This window comes from Mauremys reevesii, linkage group 4 (genome assembly GCF_016161935.1).
Source record: "Mauremys reevesii isolate NIE-2019 linkage group 4, ASM1616193v1, whole genome shotgun sequence".
Taxonomy (NCBI): Eukaryota; Metazoa; Chordata; order Testudines; family Geoemydidae; genus Mauremys; species Mauremys reevesii.
Genome location: NC_052626.1, coordinates 46,524,072 through 46,539,121, shown reverse-complemented (window position 1 = coordinate 46,539,121; position 15,050 = coordinate 46,524,072). Strand labels below are relative to the sequence as shown.

Genomic DNA, 15,050 nt, shown 5'->3' with positions numbered 1-15,050 from the left:
TACACTTCGTTCACATCCTTACTTAATACCCTTTTCTATCCTCCTCCCCTCATCTTTGTAGCCTCTTTCTTGCTTTTGTCTGTATTTGGGACAATCTCCCTATTCCTGTGCTTCTGAGTATTCTCTTTTCATTCAGCCCTCCTGCCCTACATCAAAGATTAAGCATTATAAAGAAAGTGCATGTAAAGATAAATTAATCACTCAGACTAAATCTTCTGTGTGATGTTGCACTCTATATGATTTTAGGAAAAATATGCTAATGAGTATGAATATAACGTAACTAGAATATGCTTCATGCAAAAGGTCTCTTGTAAGGTATCATTACAAAGTTTGTAATCTACTGAGTGTGGTCATCCTATTTGTATGTATGTATCATTCTTGTATCTGAAACTAGAAATATGAAATATAACTCTGAGGGCCTATTGTAATTATGCAAAGTGTGGGCCATTAATGGTGGTCTGAAATCTTGATGGCTCCCATTAACCAGGACAATTGACTGTGGATGGCTCTGCTTGCTTGCAGGCCCTCCTGTGAGTCAGGCCGGGAGGAATGAAGGCTTGGGGTCTCACAGGACATGTGACTATGTCACCTGGTACTGAAATCCATCTTAAGCCTGGTGCTTTTCCATTTGGGGAAGGTGGGGCGGGGCAGAGAGACAAAAGATTCTCACCTTGTGTCAAAGCTATATAAAAGGGTGGAACGGAACAGAACAAAGGAAGCTGCAGTCATGAGACATCCCCTAGCTACCACCCTGAGCTGAAACAAGGGCAGTACCAGGGGAAAGAATTGTGCCCAGACTAGGAAGGCATCCAGTCTGTGATAGAAGCTTATTGAAACATCTGAGGGTGAGATTTCATCTGTAATTACTTTCTTACTGTATTAGGCACAGACTTGCGTGTTTTATTTTGTTTGGTAATTTACTTTGTTCTAAGAACAGGAGTACTTGTGGCATCTAGGGCTGGTCTACACTACGGGGGCGGGGGGGTCGAACTAAGGTATGCGATTTCAGCTACGCGAATAGCGTAGCTGAAGTCGAACTACCTTAGTTCGACTGACTTACCCGTCCACACGCGGCGGGGTCGAACTCCGCGGCTCCAAGGTCGACTCCGCCACCGCTGTTCGCGGTGGTGGAGTTCCAGAGTCGACCGGAGCGCATGGGGAGTTCGAACTATCGCATCTTGATTAGACGCGATAGTTCGAACTCCGAGAAGTCGAACTCACCGCGTCGACCCGCGCAGTAAGTATGGACCTACCCTTAGAGAGACTAACAAATTTATTTGAGCATAAGCTTTCATGGGCTACAGCCCACTTCATCGGATGCATAGAATGGAACATATAGTAAGAAGATGTTTATACATATAGAGAACATGAAAAGGTGGAAGTTGCCATACCAACTCCAAGAGGCTACTTAATTAAGATGAGCTATTATCAGCAGGAGGAAAAAAAAAGCTTTTGTAGTGATAAATCAAGATGGCCCATTTCAGACAGTTGACAAAAAGGTGTAACGATACTTAATTTGGGGAAATAGATTCAATTTGTGTAATGACCCAGCCAATCCCAGTCTTTATTCAAGCCCAAATTAATGGTATCTAGTTTGCATATTAATTCAAGTTCTGCAGTTTCTCAGTCTGTTTTTGAACCTTTTCTGTTGCAAAATTGCCACCTTTAAGTCTATTACTGAGTAACCAGAGAGGTTGAAGTGTTCTCCTACTGGTTTTTGAATGTTATGATTCCTGATGTCAGATTTGTGTCCATTTATTCTTTTGCGTACTTGGAACCACTTAAATCCTACTTTTTGCATTTAATAAAATCACTTTACTTTTTAATTAACCCAGAGTATATATTAATACCGGGGAGGGGGGGCAGGGGAAAAACAGCTGTGCATCTCTCTCTCTCAGTGTTATAGAGGGCAAACAATTTATGAGTTTATCCTGTATAAGCTTTATACAGGGTAAAACGGATTTATTTGGGGTTTGGACCCCATTGAGAGCTGGGCATCTGAGTGCTGGAGCCAGAAACACTTCTTAAGCCGCTTTCAGTTAAGCCTGCAGCTGTTCGGGGATGTGGTTCAGGCCTGGGCCTGGTGGTTTGTAGCCAGCAAGCGTGTCTGACACAACCAGGCAGGGTTCTGGAGTCTCAAGCTGGCAGGGAAGGCAGGGGCAGAAGTAGTCTTGGCACATCAGTTGGCAGCCCCAAGGGGGTTTCTGTGATCCAATCCATCACATTCTGGTAATCTGATGTGCGGTGTATTTTTACTTGTACTGTCTCTAATTCAGAACGTTAGTTCCTTGAGGTAGGAACTCTGTTTTTTTCTCTAGGTTTCATACATCATCCAATTTAGTAAGCACCAATAGTATGCAATGGATCACCACAAATATCTCAACCAAAAAGTTCTATAAGAGTGCTGCTCCTCCTTTTCATCTTCAAAAAGGAACGACAAAATAGAATGGGAGAAAAAACAAAGGTGGCCTAACAGAAGTTGGATGGTTGGAATCATAAGTCAAATGAGTGGTATTTCCTCCTGGAGTTTGGTGGAGAATGTTCTCCGCTGGAACCATGACCCAGGAATACATGATACAAAGAGCCAGAAGCAACTCTGGGTCAAATTTTAACGGAGCACTACAACTCACATTACCTGCATGTGTGTTAATTCACTAAGGGTAATTTTAGAAGTGCCTCTCAGTGCTCTTCTGTGGTTGCCAGTTGTCAGAGTCTGCACCCTCACTTGAAACTGGGGGGTTTCAAGGTGAGGACCCGCATGCCACCATGTCAAAGGTCTCACCCCCACTTGGAACTGTTGGGCTCCAATGTGGGGACCTGACTTGGTTTCCCTCTAAACTAAAACTAGTTTAGATCTAGTAAGCTGCCACCACTCAATCAGGAAATGTGGATTGAGACACAGTCCGTCCCCAAAATCCTAGGGGATTCCAAGAGCCCCAAATCCATGGAGTTCTTACACCCAGGAGAAACAAACCATTCCCCCTGCTTCCTCCCCCCTCCCTTTTCCTAGGAGAGAGATACCTGATTCAAACTGCTTGAATCAAACCCAGGAGGAACTGTCTCTTCCCCCCTCACCTTCCCCTGAATTTCCACAGAAGAAGGAATTAACCAAGTCCAAAGAAAAGAAAAGAATTTATTAAGAGAACAAAAAGAAAATACAGAATCTCTATGAGCCCAAGCTGGACACTCATAGGGTATAACCTTATCAATCTCTGGAGAGAATCCCCTCTCCCCCTTTCTTTCTCAGTGAAAGCAAAGTAACAGCAAACAGGAATAAAGAATTTCCTTTAGCAAACACACAATTGCAAATATAGAAATCAAATCATAAGACTAATTCGCCTTTCTAATTAATACTCACTATTAATTAGTAGAAACTACTCCAGGAGAACTTGGAGACATGACAGGTCTCTTTTAGATTCAAAAGAGTTCTCACAAAGAACACAGACAAAGGCTTCCCTCCACAGAGATTTGAAATTATCTCGTCTCTGATTGGTCCTTTGGTCAGGTGGTCACCAGGTACTACACGTTAACCCTTTCCAGGGAAAAGAGACCTTAACCCTGATCTGTTTATTTATGACACCAGTTGTTTAATGAAGCCCTGCTATTGAACTGTTCACAACCCAATCTTATGAAATTGAAGGGATCCTTCATTCCAAAGGCCTATAGTTACATTAACACTTTTGAAAGGTGCCTGAATTTAGTACGAGGATAGATTTCAGACTTAAGCAAATGTCTTATTTTCCCAAGCAGAGCAGTGCCTCAAACATCTCAATGGTTGAACAATCTCAGCAGATAGGTCTAGTAAGGATCCACTCAGTCACTCTGGCCAATAAACTCTATTAAGCAGTTGTTCATTACCAACTGAAGAGAAAGTCATCATGCAAAAATTCAGAGACCCGTAATAAGTGGTAGGCAAGAAAAGCACAACATCAAAAGCATTCATAAGATTCGATCTGTCCAGTCCCAAAAGTGTCTTGAACACAGCAAGTGCACTTTAACATCTTAGCACCTTTCTTTGGTAAACTGTTAAAAATGGCAAGAACTCCTACCAAACTGTTTGTCCTATTCAGTCTGGACAAAATGGCCAGACAAGTTTCTCAAGATTCAATTTTCAGAAAAGCAGAAGTGGCTGGGAGAATTGTTCCAAAAGGTTAGTGCACTAGCCTTTTGCATCTGAAGACCTGATTCAAATCTTTAAAGGGGAGGGGGGGAAATAGATCATGCCTTCAACCTCATGTATTCATATTACAAAGTCAAACAGTTAGGCACAATTGACAGCTTCTGTTCAAGAAGCTCCGTATTTCAACAGACAAACTGCTTCAGATCAGGACTGGGGTGCCTTAGCGGAGCTGCACAGAGAAATTTGCAAAGCACAAGCACGCACTACCCCAAAGTTACCCAGCACTTATACCTTAAGATCATCACATTCCATGTCTTCTCTAGGTTTACTCCACTGTTTTAGGTATTCCAGATACTTTCGTTTTTCTTCACGTAATTTCTCTCTTTCCTGAAATTGAAACCTTCAGAATTAGATTTAAAACCAGTTGTATTTTATTACTATACTCTGCTACAGCATAAAAACCTGTAATTCTATTTCAATTAAACTATGCAAAATAATTACTTGGTAAAATTATACTCCAAAAAGGTAACAATGATACTATTCAGTAATGACTTGGATAATGGAGTAGAGAGTATGCTTATAAAATCTGTAGATGACACCAAACTGGGAGGGATTACAAGCACTTTGAAGGACAGGTTTAAAATTCATAATGACCTTGACAAATTGGAGAATTGATTTGAATTCAACAAGATGAATTTCAATAAAGACAAGTGCAAATCACAACACTTAGGAAGGGGGGGGAAGAAAAATCAAATGCAGAACTACAAAATGAGGAATAACTGGCTAGATAGTAGCATTGCTGAAGAGAATCAGGGGGGAAAGGGGAGTATAGTGAAACACAAACTGAATACAAGTCAATGTGAGGTTGCTGTAAAAAAAGGCTAATATAATTCTGGGGTGTATTAACAGGAGTGTTGTATGTAAGAAACAGGAGGTAACTGTCCCACTCTACTCAGCACTGGTAAGGCCCCAGCTAGAGTACTGCATCCAATTCTGGGCACTACAGTTTAGGAAGGATGGACAAATTGGAAAGAGTCCAGAGGAGAAAAACAAAAATGATAAAAGGTTTAGAAAGCCTGACGTATGAAGAAAGGTTGGGAAAAAAAAAAAAAGCTAGGCATGTTTACTCTTGAGAAAAGAAGACTAAGGGGTGACCTGATAACAGTCTTTCAATATGTTAAGGGCTATAATAAATGCAGAAATAAAATTTCTCGATACTTTAAATGACTGCTTCATGGAGCAGCTGGTACGGGAACCCACAAGGGGAGAGGCAACTCTAGATTTAATCCTGAGTGGAGCGCAGGAGCTGGTCCAAGAGGTAACTATAACAGGACCGCTTGGAAATAGAGACCATAATACAATAACATTCAACATCCCTGTGGTGGGAAGAACACCTCAACTGCCCAACACTGTGGCATTTAATTTCAAAAAGGGGGAACTATACAAAAATGAGGGGGTTAATTAGGCAAAAGTTAAAAGGTACAGTGACTAAAGTGAAATCCCTGCAAGTTGCATGGGCCCTTTTTAAAGACACCATAATAGAGGCCCAACTTCAATGTATACCCCAAATTAAGAAAAACAGTAAAAGAACTAAAAAAGAGCCACCGTGGCTTAACAACCATGTAAAAGAAGCAGTGAGAGATAAAAAGACTTCCTTTAAAAAGTGGAAGTCAAATCCTAGTGAGGCAAATAGAAAGGAGCACAAACACTGCCAACTTAAGTGCAAGAGTGTAATAAGAAAAGCCAAAGAGGAGTTTGAAGAACGGCTAGCCAAAAACTCCAAAGGTAATAACAAAATGTTTTTTAAGTACATCAGAAGCAGGAAGCCTGCTAAACAACCAGTGGGGCCCCTTGACGACCAAAATACAAAAGGAGCGCTTAAAGACGATAAAGTCATTGCGGAGAAACTAAATGGATTCTTTGCTTCAGTCTTCACGGCTGAGGATGTTAGGGAGATTCCCAAACCTGAGCTGGCTTTTGTAGGTGACAAATCTGAGGAACTGTCACAGATTGAAGTATCACTAGAGGAGGTTTTGGAATTAATTGATAAACTCAACATTAACAAATCACCGGGACCAGATGGCATTCACCCAAGAGTTCTGAAAGAACTCAAATGTGAAGTTGCGGAACTATTAACTAACGTTTGTAACCTGTCCTTTAAATCGGCTTCGGTACCCAATGACTGGAAGTTAGCTAATGTAACGCCAATATTTTAAAAGGGCTCTAGGGGTGATCCCGGCAATTACAGACCGGTCAGTCTAACGTTGGTACCGGGCAAATTAGTCGAAACAATAGTTAAGAATAAAATTGTCAGACACATAGAAAACATAAACTGTTGAGCAATAGTCAACATGGTTTCTGTAAAGGGAAATCGTGTCTTACTAATCTATTAGAGTTCTTTGAAGGGGTCAACAAACATGTGGACAAGGGGGATCCGGTGGACATAGTGTACTTAGATTTCCTGAAAGCCTTTGACAAGGTCCCTCACCAAAGGCTCTTACGTAAATTAAGCTGTCATGGGATAAAAGGGAAGGTCCTTTCATGGATTGAGAACTGGTTAAAAGACAGGGAACAAAGGGTAGGAATTAATGGTAAATTCTCAGAATGGAGAGGGGTAACTAGTGGTGTTCCCCAAGGGTCAGTCCTAGGACCAATCCTATTCAATTTATTCATAAATGATCTGGAGAAAGGGGTAAACAGTGAGGTGGCAAAGTTTGCAGATGATACTAAACTACTCAAGATAGTTAAGACCAAAGCAGACTGTGAAGAACTTCAAAAAGATCTCACAAAACTAAGTGATTGGGCAACAAAATGGCAAATGAAATTTAATGTGGATAAATGTAAAGTAATGCACATTGGAAAAAATAACCCCAACTATACATACAACATGATGGGGCTAATTTAGCTACAACGAGTCAGGAAAAAGATCTTGGCGTCATCGTGGATAGTTCTCTGAAGATGTCCACGCAGTGTGCAGAGGCGGTCAAAAAAGCAAACAGGATGTTAGGAATCGTTAAAAAGGAGATAGAGAATAAGACTGAGAATATATTATTGCCCTTATATAAATCCATGGTACGCCCACATCTCGAATACTGTGTACAGATGTGGTCTCCTCACCTCAAAAAAGATATTCTAGCACTAGAAAAGGTTCAGAAAAGGGCAACTAAAATGATTAGGGGTTTAGAGAGGGTCCCATACGAGGAAAGATTAAAGAGGCTAGGACTCTTCAGCTTGGAAAAGAGAAGACTAAGGGGGGATATGATAGAGGTATATAAAATCATGAGTGATATTGAGAAAGTGGATAAGGAAAAGTTATTTACTTATTCCCATAATACAAGAACTAGGGGTCACCAAATTAAATTAATAGGCAGCAGGTTTAAAACAAATAAAAGGAAGTTCTTCTTCACGCAGCGCACAGTCAACTTGTGGAACTCCTTACCTGAGGAGGTTGTGAAGGCTAGGACTATAATAATGTTTAAAAGGGGACTGGATAAATTCATGGTGGCTAAGTCCATAAATGGCTATTAGCTAGGATGGATAAGAATGGTGTCCCTAGCCTCTGTTCGTCAGAGGATGGAGATGGATGGCAGGAGAGAGATCACTTGATCATTGCCTGTTAGGTTCACTCCCTCTGGGGCACCTGGCATTGGCCACTGTCAGTAGACAGATACTGGGCTAGATGGACCTTTGGTCTGACCCGGTACGGCCATTCTTATGTTCTTATGAAGACCATGATCAATTATTCTCCATATCCACTGAATGTAAGACAAGAAGTAATGGGCTTAATCTGCAGCAAGGGAGATTTAAGTTAGAAATTTTTTTCCTAATATCTGTCTATCTATAAGGGTAGAAGCTTATGCCAGAGCTTAACTAAGGAAGGTTGTGGAGTCCACATCATTGGAAGCATTTAAAAATAAGTTGGTCAAAACACCTGTCAGGAACATTCTAGGAGGTTTACTGGTCCTGACACAGTGCAGGAGGCTGGGCTTGACTTCTTGAGGTCCCTTTCAGCTCTACATTGCTATGATTCTAAATATTTTTGGTAGAACAATAAAGACAGAACACTATATGTTTTCATTCTGTATGATAAAGCTACTAAGTGTGCTGTGACATTAACAAATATTACTTTTCACAGTAAGCCCCAGGACCCATTAAGCCCTGGTGGGGGTGGGGTGGGGGCCAAAGGGGGAGGCTGCATTATTTTTGTTACGAGTCTGCCAAAAAATCCTACAGATATAAATTACAATGATTTGGATATGAATCTGTGCATATTTAATTGTTTTTCCCTAAAGTTAATTAAGTATTTTAGGGAAAAAAAGTGTCAGTGTGGCCATTAGTGAGAGCTGGTGGCTGCACCCTGAAACCACCAAAAAAATTTGTTGTGAGAACCCCTGATCTAGTCCAGGGGTCTCAAACTCAAATGACCATGAGGGCCACTTGAGGACTAGTACATTGGCCCGAGGGCTGCATTACTGACACCTCCCCCCGGCCGTCCTCAGCCCCGCCCCCACTCCACCCCTTCCATGAGGCCCCGCCAGGGGGTGCAGGAGGGGTTTGGGGTGTGGCAGGGGCTCAGGGCAGGGAGTTGGGGTGTGGGGTGCAGGAGGGATGAGGGGTGCAGCAGGGGGTCAAGGTGCAGGAGGGGATGCGGCAGGGGGTGCAGCAGTGGGTTGGGGTGCAGGAGGGGTGCAGGGTGCAGCAGGCGGCTCAGGGAAGGGGACTGGGGTGCAGGAGGAGTGCGGGGTGCAGCAGTGGGTTCAGGGCAGGGGGGTCGGGTGCAGGGGAACCGTGGCCAATGGGAGCTGCTGGGAGTGGTGCCCGAAACAACATCAACACACGCCCCTGCGCCTCTCTTCCCCCACATTCTTTCCATTTCCCAGAGCAGCGCGGGGGCAGGGCAGGCAGGCCAAAGCCGCTCTAGGTAAACGCTGAGGGATGGCGGGGGCGGGGCGGCTGTGAGGAGCGTGCGGGCCGCAGAAAATAACTTGTGTTAACTGCGTGTTTGAGACCCCTGCTCTAGTCCATGATGATGTTACCCAGGTTGTTGGCTGAGAGCAGCCTTACAGGGCCTCTTGCCCACATCAGGCTTGCAAAGTCCATCCACCCCCAAACATACATTTGGAAAAGTGGCTAGCCACTACCCTGTGGGCTCCCCTTGCTACTGAAGCTCACTGGTAAGCCCTAGCCACCTCCCCTCCTGCCCAGCTGTGAGCTTCACCGTTTTTATGCCTCTCTTCTCCAGATGGAGCATGTTCTGCAGGTATGTGTAATTGGCACTGCCTGAGTGCACAAACACTCATTAACTTTTCTTTCCATGGGATGAGGGTGCATCCCATCATCAGACATACATATACTGCAATTTTATTACCTTTTCTTTTTCTATCTTGAGTCTCTCTTTCTCTTCTTTCTTCTTCATCCTTTCTTCTTCCACAATCTTCTTCAGCTCCTCTCTCTTTTTCTCCTTATCTTCTCTCTCTTTTTTCTTGGCTTCTATAGCATGTGCCTTCTCTCTCTTTAATTTAGCTTTTTCAAAAGCTGTGCAGAAAAAAGGACATCAATCTAAATTATTTTACTTTTACAAAAAGTTAATTGATATAACTGCTTTAAATAGGTAGACTGATAACTACCAAGTTAAAAGATTTTCATTGTTATGATGATGAAATTGTTTCTATGCCAACCAGTAAGAATATCAGGCAGAAGCTCAAGTGTTTCAAACATCAGAATCCTAAAACTTCACTTTGCAATATATCTATCTCTGTCTTATAAGAATCCCATCACCTTAAAAATAGTACATCTTTTCTGCTAGTCCTAGTTGATAAAAATTTGGGTTAGGAGTAGAGCAAAAACACAAGGAGGACATATTGGGTTAAATGCTTTGATTACAGTAACACAAGTGATAATACATGACTGGGGAAAGAAAGTGTGTCACTTTAAGGGGTATTATAGTCAATGGAGTTATCACTTGAATTTGCCTAAGCGCTAAAGACTGACTTAAAAGTGGAGGTTAAAGAACAAAATGACAGAAGTCATTACTTCTATAGCAAGCAGGGATTGAAAACTGAAAAATACCCTTTTTAAAAAGTCTGTAGTTTTTCCTATCAAATTTTGATCAGCCACAAGCAGGTTTCTACATTAAGCTGGTTTTGTAGAGTACATATTGCCAGTTGGCTCTCAGAGTAATACTGCTTATGCCCTTATAGTCTTATTTGTATTGAAAAGACTGAACTTTCAATACAATTCTTTTTCTGTTGCCATTTTCAGGCCATTAACAATCACTTAGTGTCTCTTTATACCAAGCATTATAGATGTCAAAATTTCATCAGGTCAGCAATTACTACTTCCAAGTAAATCAGCTTATTATTGCTATTTACCCAAGAGTTCTGAAGGAACTCAAATGTGAAATTGCAGAACTGCTAACTGTAGTCTGTAACCTATCGTTTAAATCAGCTTCTGTACCAGATGACTGGAGGATAGCTAATGTGACGCCAATTTTTAAAAAGGGCTCCAGAGGTGATCCCGGCAATTACAGGCCTGTAAGCCTGACTTCAGTATTGGGCAAACTGGTTGAAACTATAATGAAGAACAATATTGTCAGACATATAGATGAACATAATTTGTTGAGGAAGAGTCAACATGGTTTTAGTAAAGGGAAATCATACCTCACCAATCTACTAGAATTCTTTGAGGGGGTCAACAAGCATGTGGACCAAGCGGATCCAGTGAATATAATGTACTTAGATTTTCAGAAAGCCTTTAACAAAAGTCCCTCACCAAAGGCTCTTATGCAAAGTAAGCTGCCATGGGATAAGAGGGAAGGTGCTTTCATGGATCAATAACTGGTTAAAAGATAGGAAACAAAGGGTAGGTATAAATGGTCAGTTTTCAGAATGGAGAAAGGTAAATAGTGGTGTCCCCCAGGGTCTGTACTGGGACCAGTCCTATTCAACATATTCATAAATGATTTGGAAAAAGGAGTAAACAGTGAGGTGGCAAAATTTGCAGATGATACAAAATTACTAAAGATAGTTAAGACCCAGGCAGACTGCAAAGAGCTACAAAAGGATCTCTCAAAACTGGGGGACTGGGCAACAAAATGACAGATGAAATTTAATGCTGATAAATGCAAAGTAATGCACATTGGGAAGCATAATCCCAACTATACATATAAAATGATGGGGTCTAAATTAGCTGTTACCACTCAAGAAAGAGATCTCGGAGTCATTGTGGATAGTTCTCTGAAATCATCCACTCAATGTGCAGTGGCAGTCAAAAAAGCGAACAGAATGCTGGAAATAAGTAAGGAAAGGGATAGATAATAGGACAGAAAATATCATGTTGCCTCTATATAAATCCATGGTATGCCCACATCTTAAATACTGTGTGTAGATGTGGTTGCCCCATCTCAAAAAAGATATATTGGAATTGGAAAAGCTTCAGAAAAGGGCAACAAACATTATTAGGGGTATGGAGCGGCTTCCGTATGAGGAGAGATTAATAAGACTGGGACTTTTCAGCTTGGAAAAGGGATGGCTAAGGGGAGATATGATTGAGGGCTACAAAATCATGACTGGTGTAGAGAAAGTAGATAAGGAAGTGTTGTTTACTAGTTCTCAACACAAGAACTAGGGGGTCACCAAATGAAATTAATAGGCAGCAGGTTTAAAACAAACAAGAGGAAGTATTTCTTCACACAACGCACAGTCAACCTGTGGAACTCATTGCCAGAGGATGTTGTGAAGGCCAAGACCATAACAGGGTTCAAAAAAGAACTAGATAAATTCATGGAGGTTAGGTCCATCAATGGCTATTAGCCAGGAATGGTGTCCCTAGCCTCTGTTTGCCAGAAGCTGGGAATGAGCGACAGGGATGGATCACTTGATGATTACCTGTACTGTTCACTCCCTCTGGGGCACCTGGCACTGGCCCCTGTCAGAAGTCAGGATACTGGGCTAGATAAACCTTTGGTCTGACCCAGTAGGACCATTCTTAGGTTCTTAATATAATGAATTTCCATTGTTATATGATTAAACAAAAAATATTTTATTCTGAATTTTTTTTTTAAAATATAAATGTCTCTTTACAGAGGAGAACATACTCATTCAATTACTTGCTGACACGCATCCGACGAAGTGGGTATTCACCCACGAAAGCTCATGCTCCAAAACGTCTGTTAGTCTATAAGGTGCCACAGGATTCTTTGCTGCTTTTGCTATAATGTGTTAGTAATCCCAATATGAAAAGTTACAATACTTGTGAATAATTTGTTTTAAATCAGAGTTTGTAGGGCAGCGATTAGCAAAAATGAACACATAAAACTAGTGTAATACACAAATATGTACAAAATGTGCACATTCTGTTTTTTGGGTTAAAAATCATGAGAGTATAAGGTAATTAGCTATTTTGAAGCCAAATCCCATATTTCAGTGGCCATGTGCTAGCCAGGCCCATAGAACCCAAAGGCATGCATATATATATATATATATATATATATATATATATATATATATATATACATACACACACACACACACACACACACACACACACACAAAAAATTTCCATGATAATACATGCCATGTCACTTATCAGAAGACCAACTGTTCCCAAATTCAGTTTGGAGCTAGAAGCTGTACCAAAAGGATTTTGGTTGCTCAGTGGGATGATGGAAGAATAGAGTTAAGCTATAACATTCTCAATAGCCTGATATAGGACCAAGTTGTAGCCAATCCTGGAAATTAGGACAAGGAAGTAACTGGGCCTACCTGAGGTGCCCCTTTCTTCCCGTGTGCCTTACTGCCACTTCCAGCATGCAGAAGTACCTGGCTCTGCAGAGCCTTCATGTCCACTCTCTTGCACAGGGGGGCCCTTACTCTTCAAACCCTAATCTCCCTTCCAGACTTCTCAAAGGGAAGTGCAACAATATTCTGCCCCTTACCCAAGCACATCAGACAGACAATCTCGCCCACAGGGCAGAAATCTTTAACTATACTTATCCTTTCCGGGAAAATAAAAGGATAAGAAATGGAAATTCCCCAAGGCACTGAACAGATGCCAACCCCCAACCCTATAGTCCTTAAACACTGATTTTGAAAGAGAGAGCGAGTTTGACTGAAAAGGGACTGTAGGCTTTTAATGCCTTGTCTACACAAGAAAGTTGCACTGGTTTAATTTAAGTAGTTTTAAAAACTGATGTAAAGGCTGTGTGGACACTAGTTTAAACTGGGCTTGTTTTGGTCTAGCTAACCCAATTCCTTCTCACCTTAAAACTAAACCAATAAGTATCTCAAACTGGGGGTGGAGTGGGAGGGTGGGGGAAGAGAAAGAGTATCGATACAAAGTTACGGTTTGCACTTATTTAACAACTAAAATACTTTGAAATCACACCTGAACAATTTTGTCATGTAGACAAGCTCCAAGTCTCTGTGGAATGATATGTCCAGGATTATTAAAGTGTCTGTTAGAAGCTTTTGGTAAGACTTCTTATAGATTTAGATAGCGGTTGGTGTTCATTTTTGGTTAAACTTCTGAAGTATTCTTTCATATAGTTTTTCCTTCTAATCAGAGATTGATCTCTCTCTCACTCTCTGTGTATATACCAATCATCTGGCTTTACAAATCCATGGTTTTGTATATACTGATCCTATAGCACTTATATTAGACTTAAGAATAAAAACGTGTTTGGTAAATTTCCCTCACATTTTGTCTGCTACTTAACTTTACAGAAGAAAGCAGTAGAATCTGACCGCCTGTGATGCCTCTATTATAGTATAGTAGTATTGTATCAGGGAGACAACCCCAAGCATTGAAACAAGTCATATTTAATGGCATTACAAGTTTCAAAATGAAAATTTTAATGAAAGCCGATACCCAAAATGCCATTATTACAATCAGCTCTTGGGTCTGCAAGAACTTGTGTTAACAATTACAGGAGGGCTGAACTTACCCATGGCCTGCATTTCTTCTTTTTGTTTCTGGAGTCTTGCCCTTTCCTTTGCCACTTTACTTCTATTTCCTGGAGTATTTTGTTTACTAGCAATCTTGTCCTGGAAAAAGAACACGGCAGCTATGATGGGAAAATATACTGCAGTTCATCACATTCTTTCAAGAGCTGTATAAACAAAGAACAACTGTAGCTTTACTTCACATTGAAGCATACTGCTCCTCAGGCATTTGTCTAATAATGGGAAGACCAAGAAGATTCCCTGCAATTTAATAATTAATAAGTTTAGAGTTCTAGGTTGTGCTAGAATCCTGTGTAATTAGGGACACATTATGTTGTTTTCATTATGGTTGCAAGCGAAGTTTTAGTTTTAGTGTGCAAGACACCAACTGCACTCTACAGTAGACATACTGGAAAACTAATTTTCTGCTACTTTCATTGATGGTAGAACCCTCTCACATGCATTTATCTGTACTCCTTTTTCCACCACCTGTTGAAATTAAAAGGCTAAATATCATGCTTGCTCTCTGTTGATATCCCCAAATGTAAGACAAGATCTACTTTTATGCCAGATATACAAGAGATCATAAATTTCCCCAATTCATTTTCAAGACGGAAGACGTTCACTTTTTGTCATTACTTACACGACTAATAGATATCCTCTTTGGAGGCCTCCCTCGCCTTTTGTTTGCAGGACCGAAGATAAATGTAGGTGGGTCATCAGAGAAGAAGTACGAGAAATCTTGTTCTGCTATCTTGTATTTTGCAACTGACATTGCCTTAATACAGGAATATGAAAGTATAGATATTTGTTATGAAGTTACATAATTAGGAAACCATGCTTTCAGAAAGACAATAAAAGTAACTAGATGAATATTTGTTAGTTCAAGGGGAAAAACAAAAACATTCTTTTACAATGGTTCAAATGCAGAATTAATCCAGCAAAAATAGAGAGAGATTAATAAGAGATTGAGATCTCAAACTATCTTG

General features: G+C 40.9%; 1 protein-coding gene across 7 annotated transcripts in view; it reads right to left on the bottom strand.

Moving 5' to 3' along the window:
* BAZ1A (bromodomain adjacent to zinc finger domain 1A) overlaps positions 1-15,050 on the bottom strand; it is a 111,259-nt gene that overhangs the window by 46,880 nt on the left and 49,329 nt on the right. For all 7 annotated transcript variants that reach the window (XM_039534964.1, XM_039534965.1, XM_039534967.1 and 4 more), the window contains 4 exons: positions 14,705-14,839; positions 14,064-14,163; positions 9,489-9,655; positions 4,412-4,507 (listed from right to left, as the gene is read on the bottom strand). In XM_039534964.1, the coding sequence (XP_039390898.1) occupies positions 4,412-4,507; positions 9,489-9,655; positions 14,064-14,163; positions 14,705-14,839 (498 nt within the window). The remainder of the gene's footprint in view (positions 1-4,411; positions 4,508-9,488; positions 9,656-14,063; positions 14,164-14,704; positions 14,840-15,050) is intronic.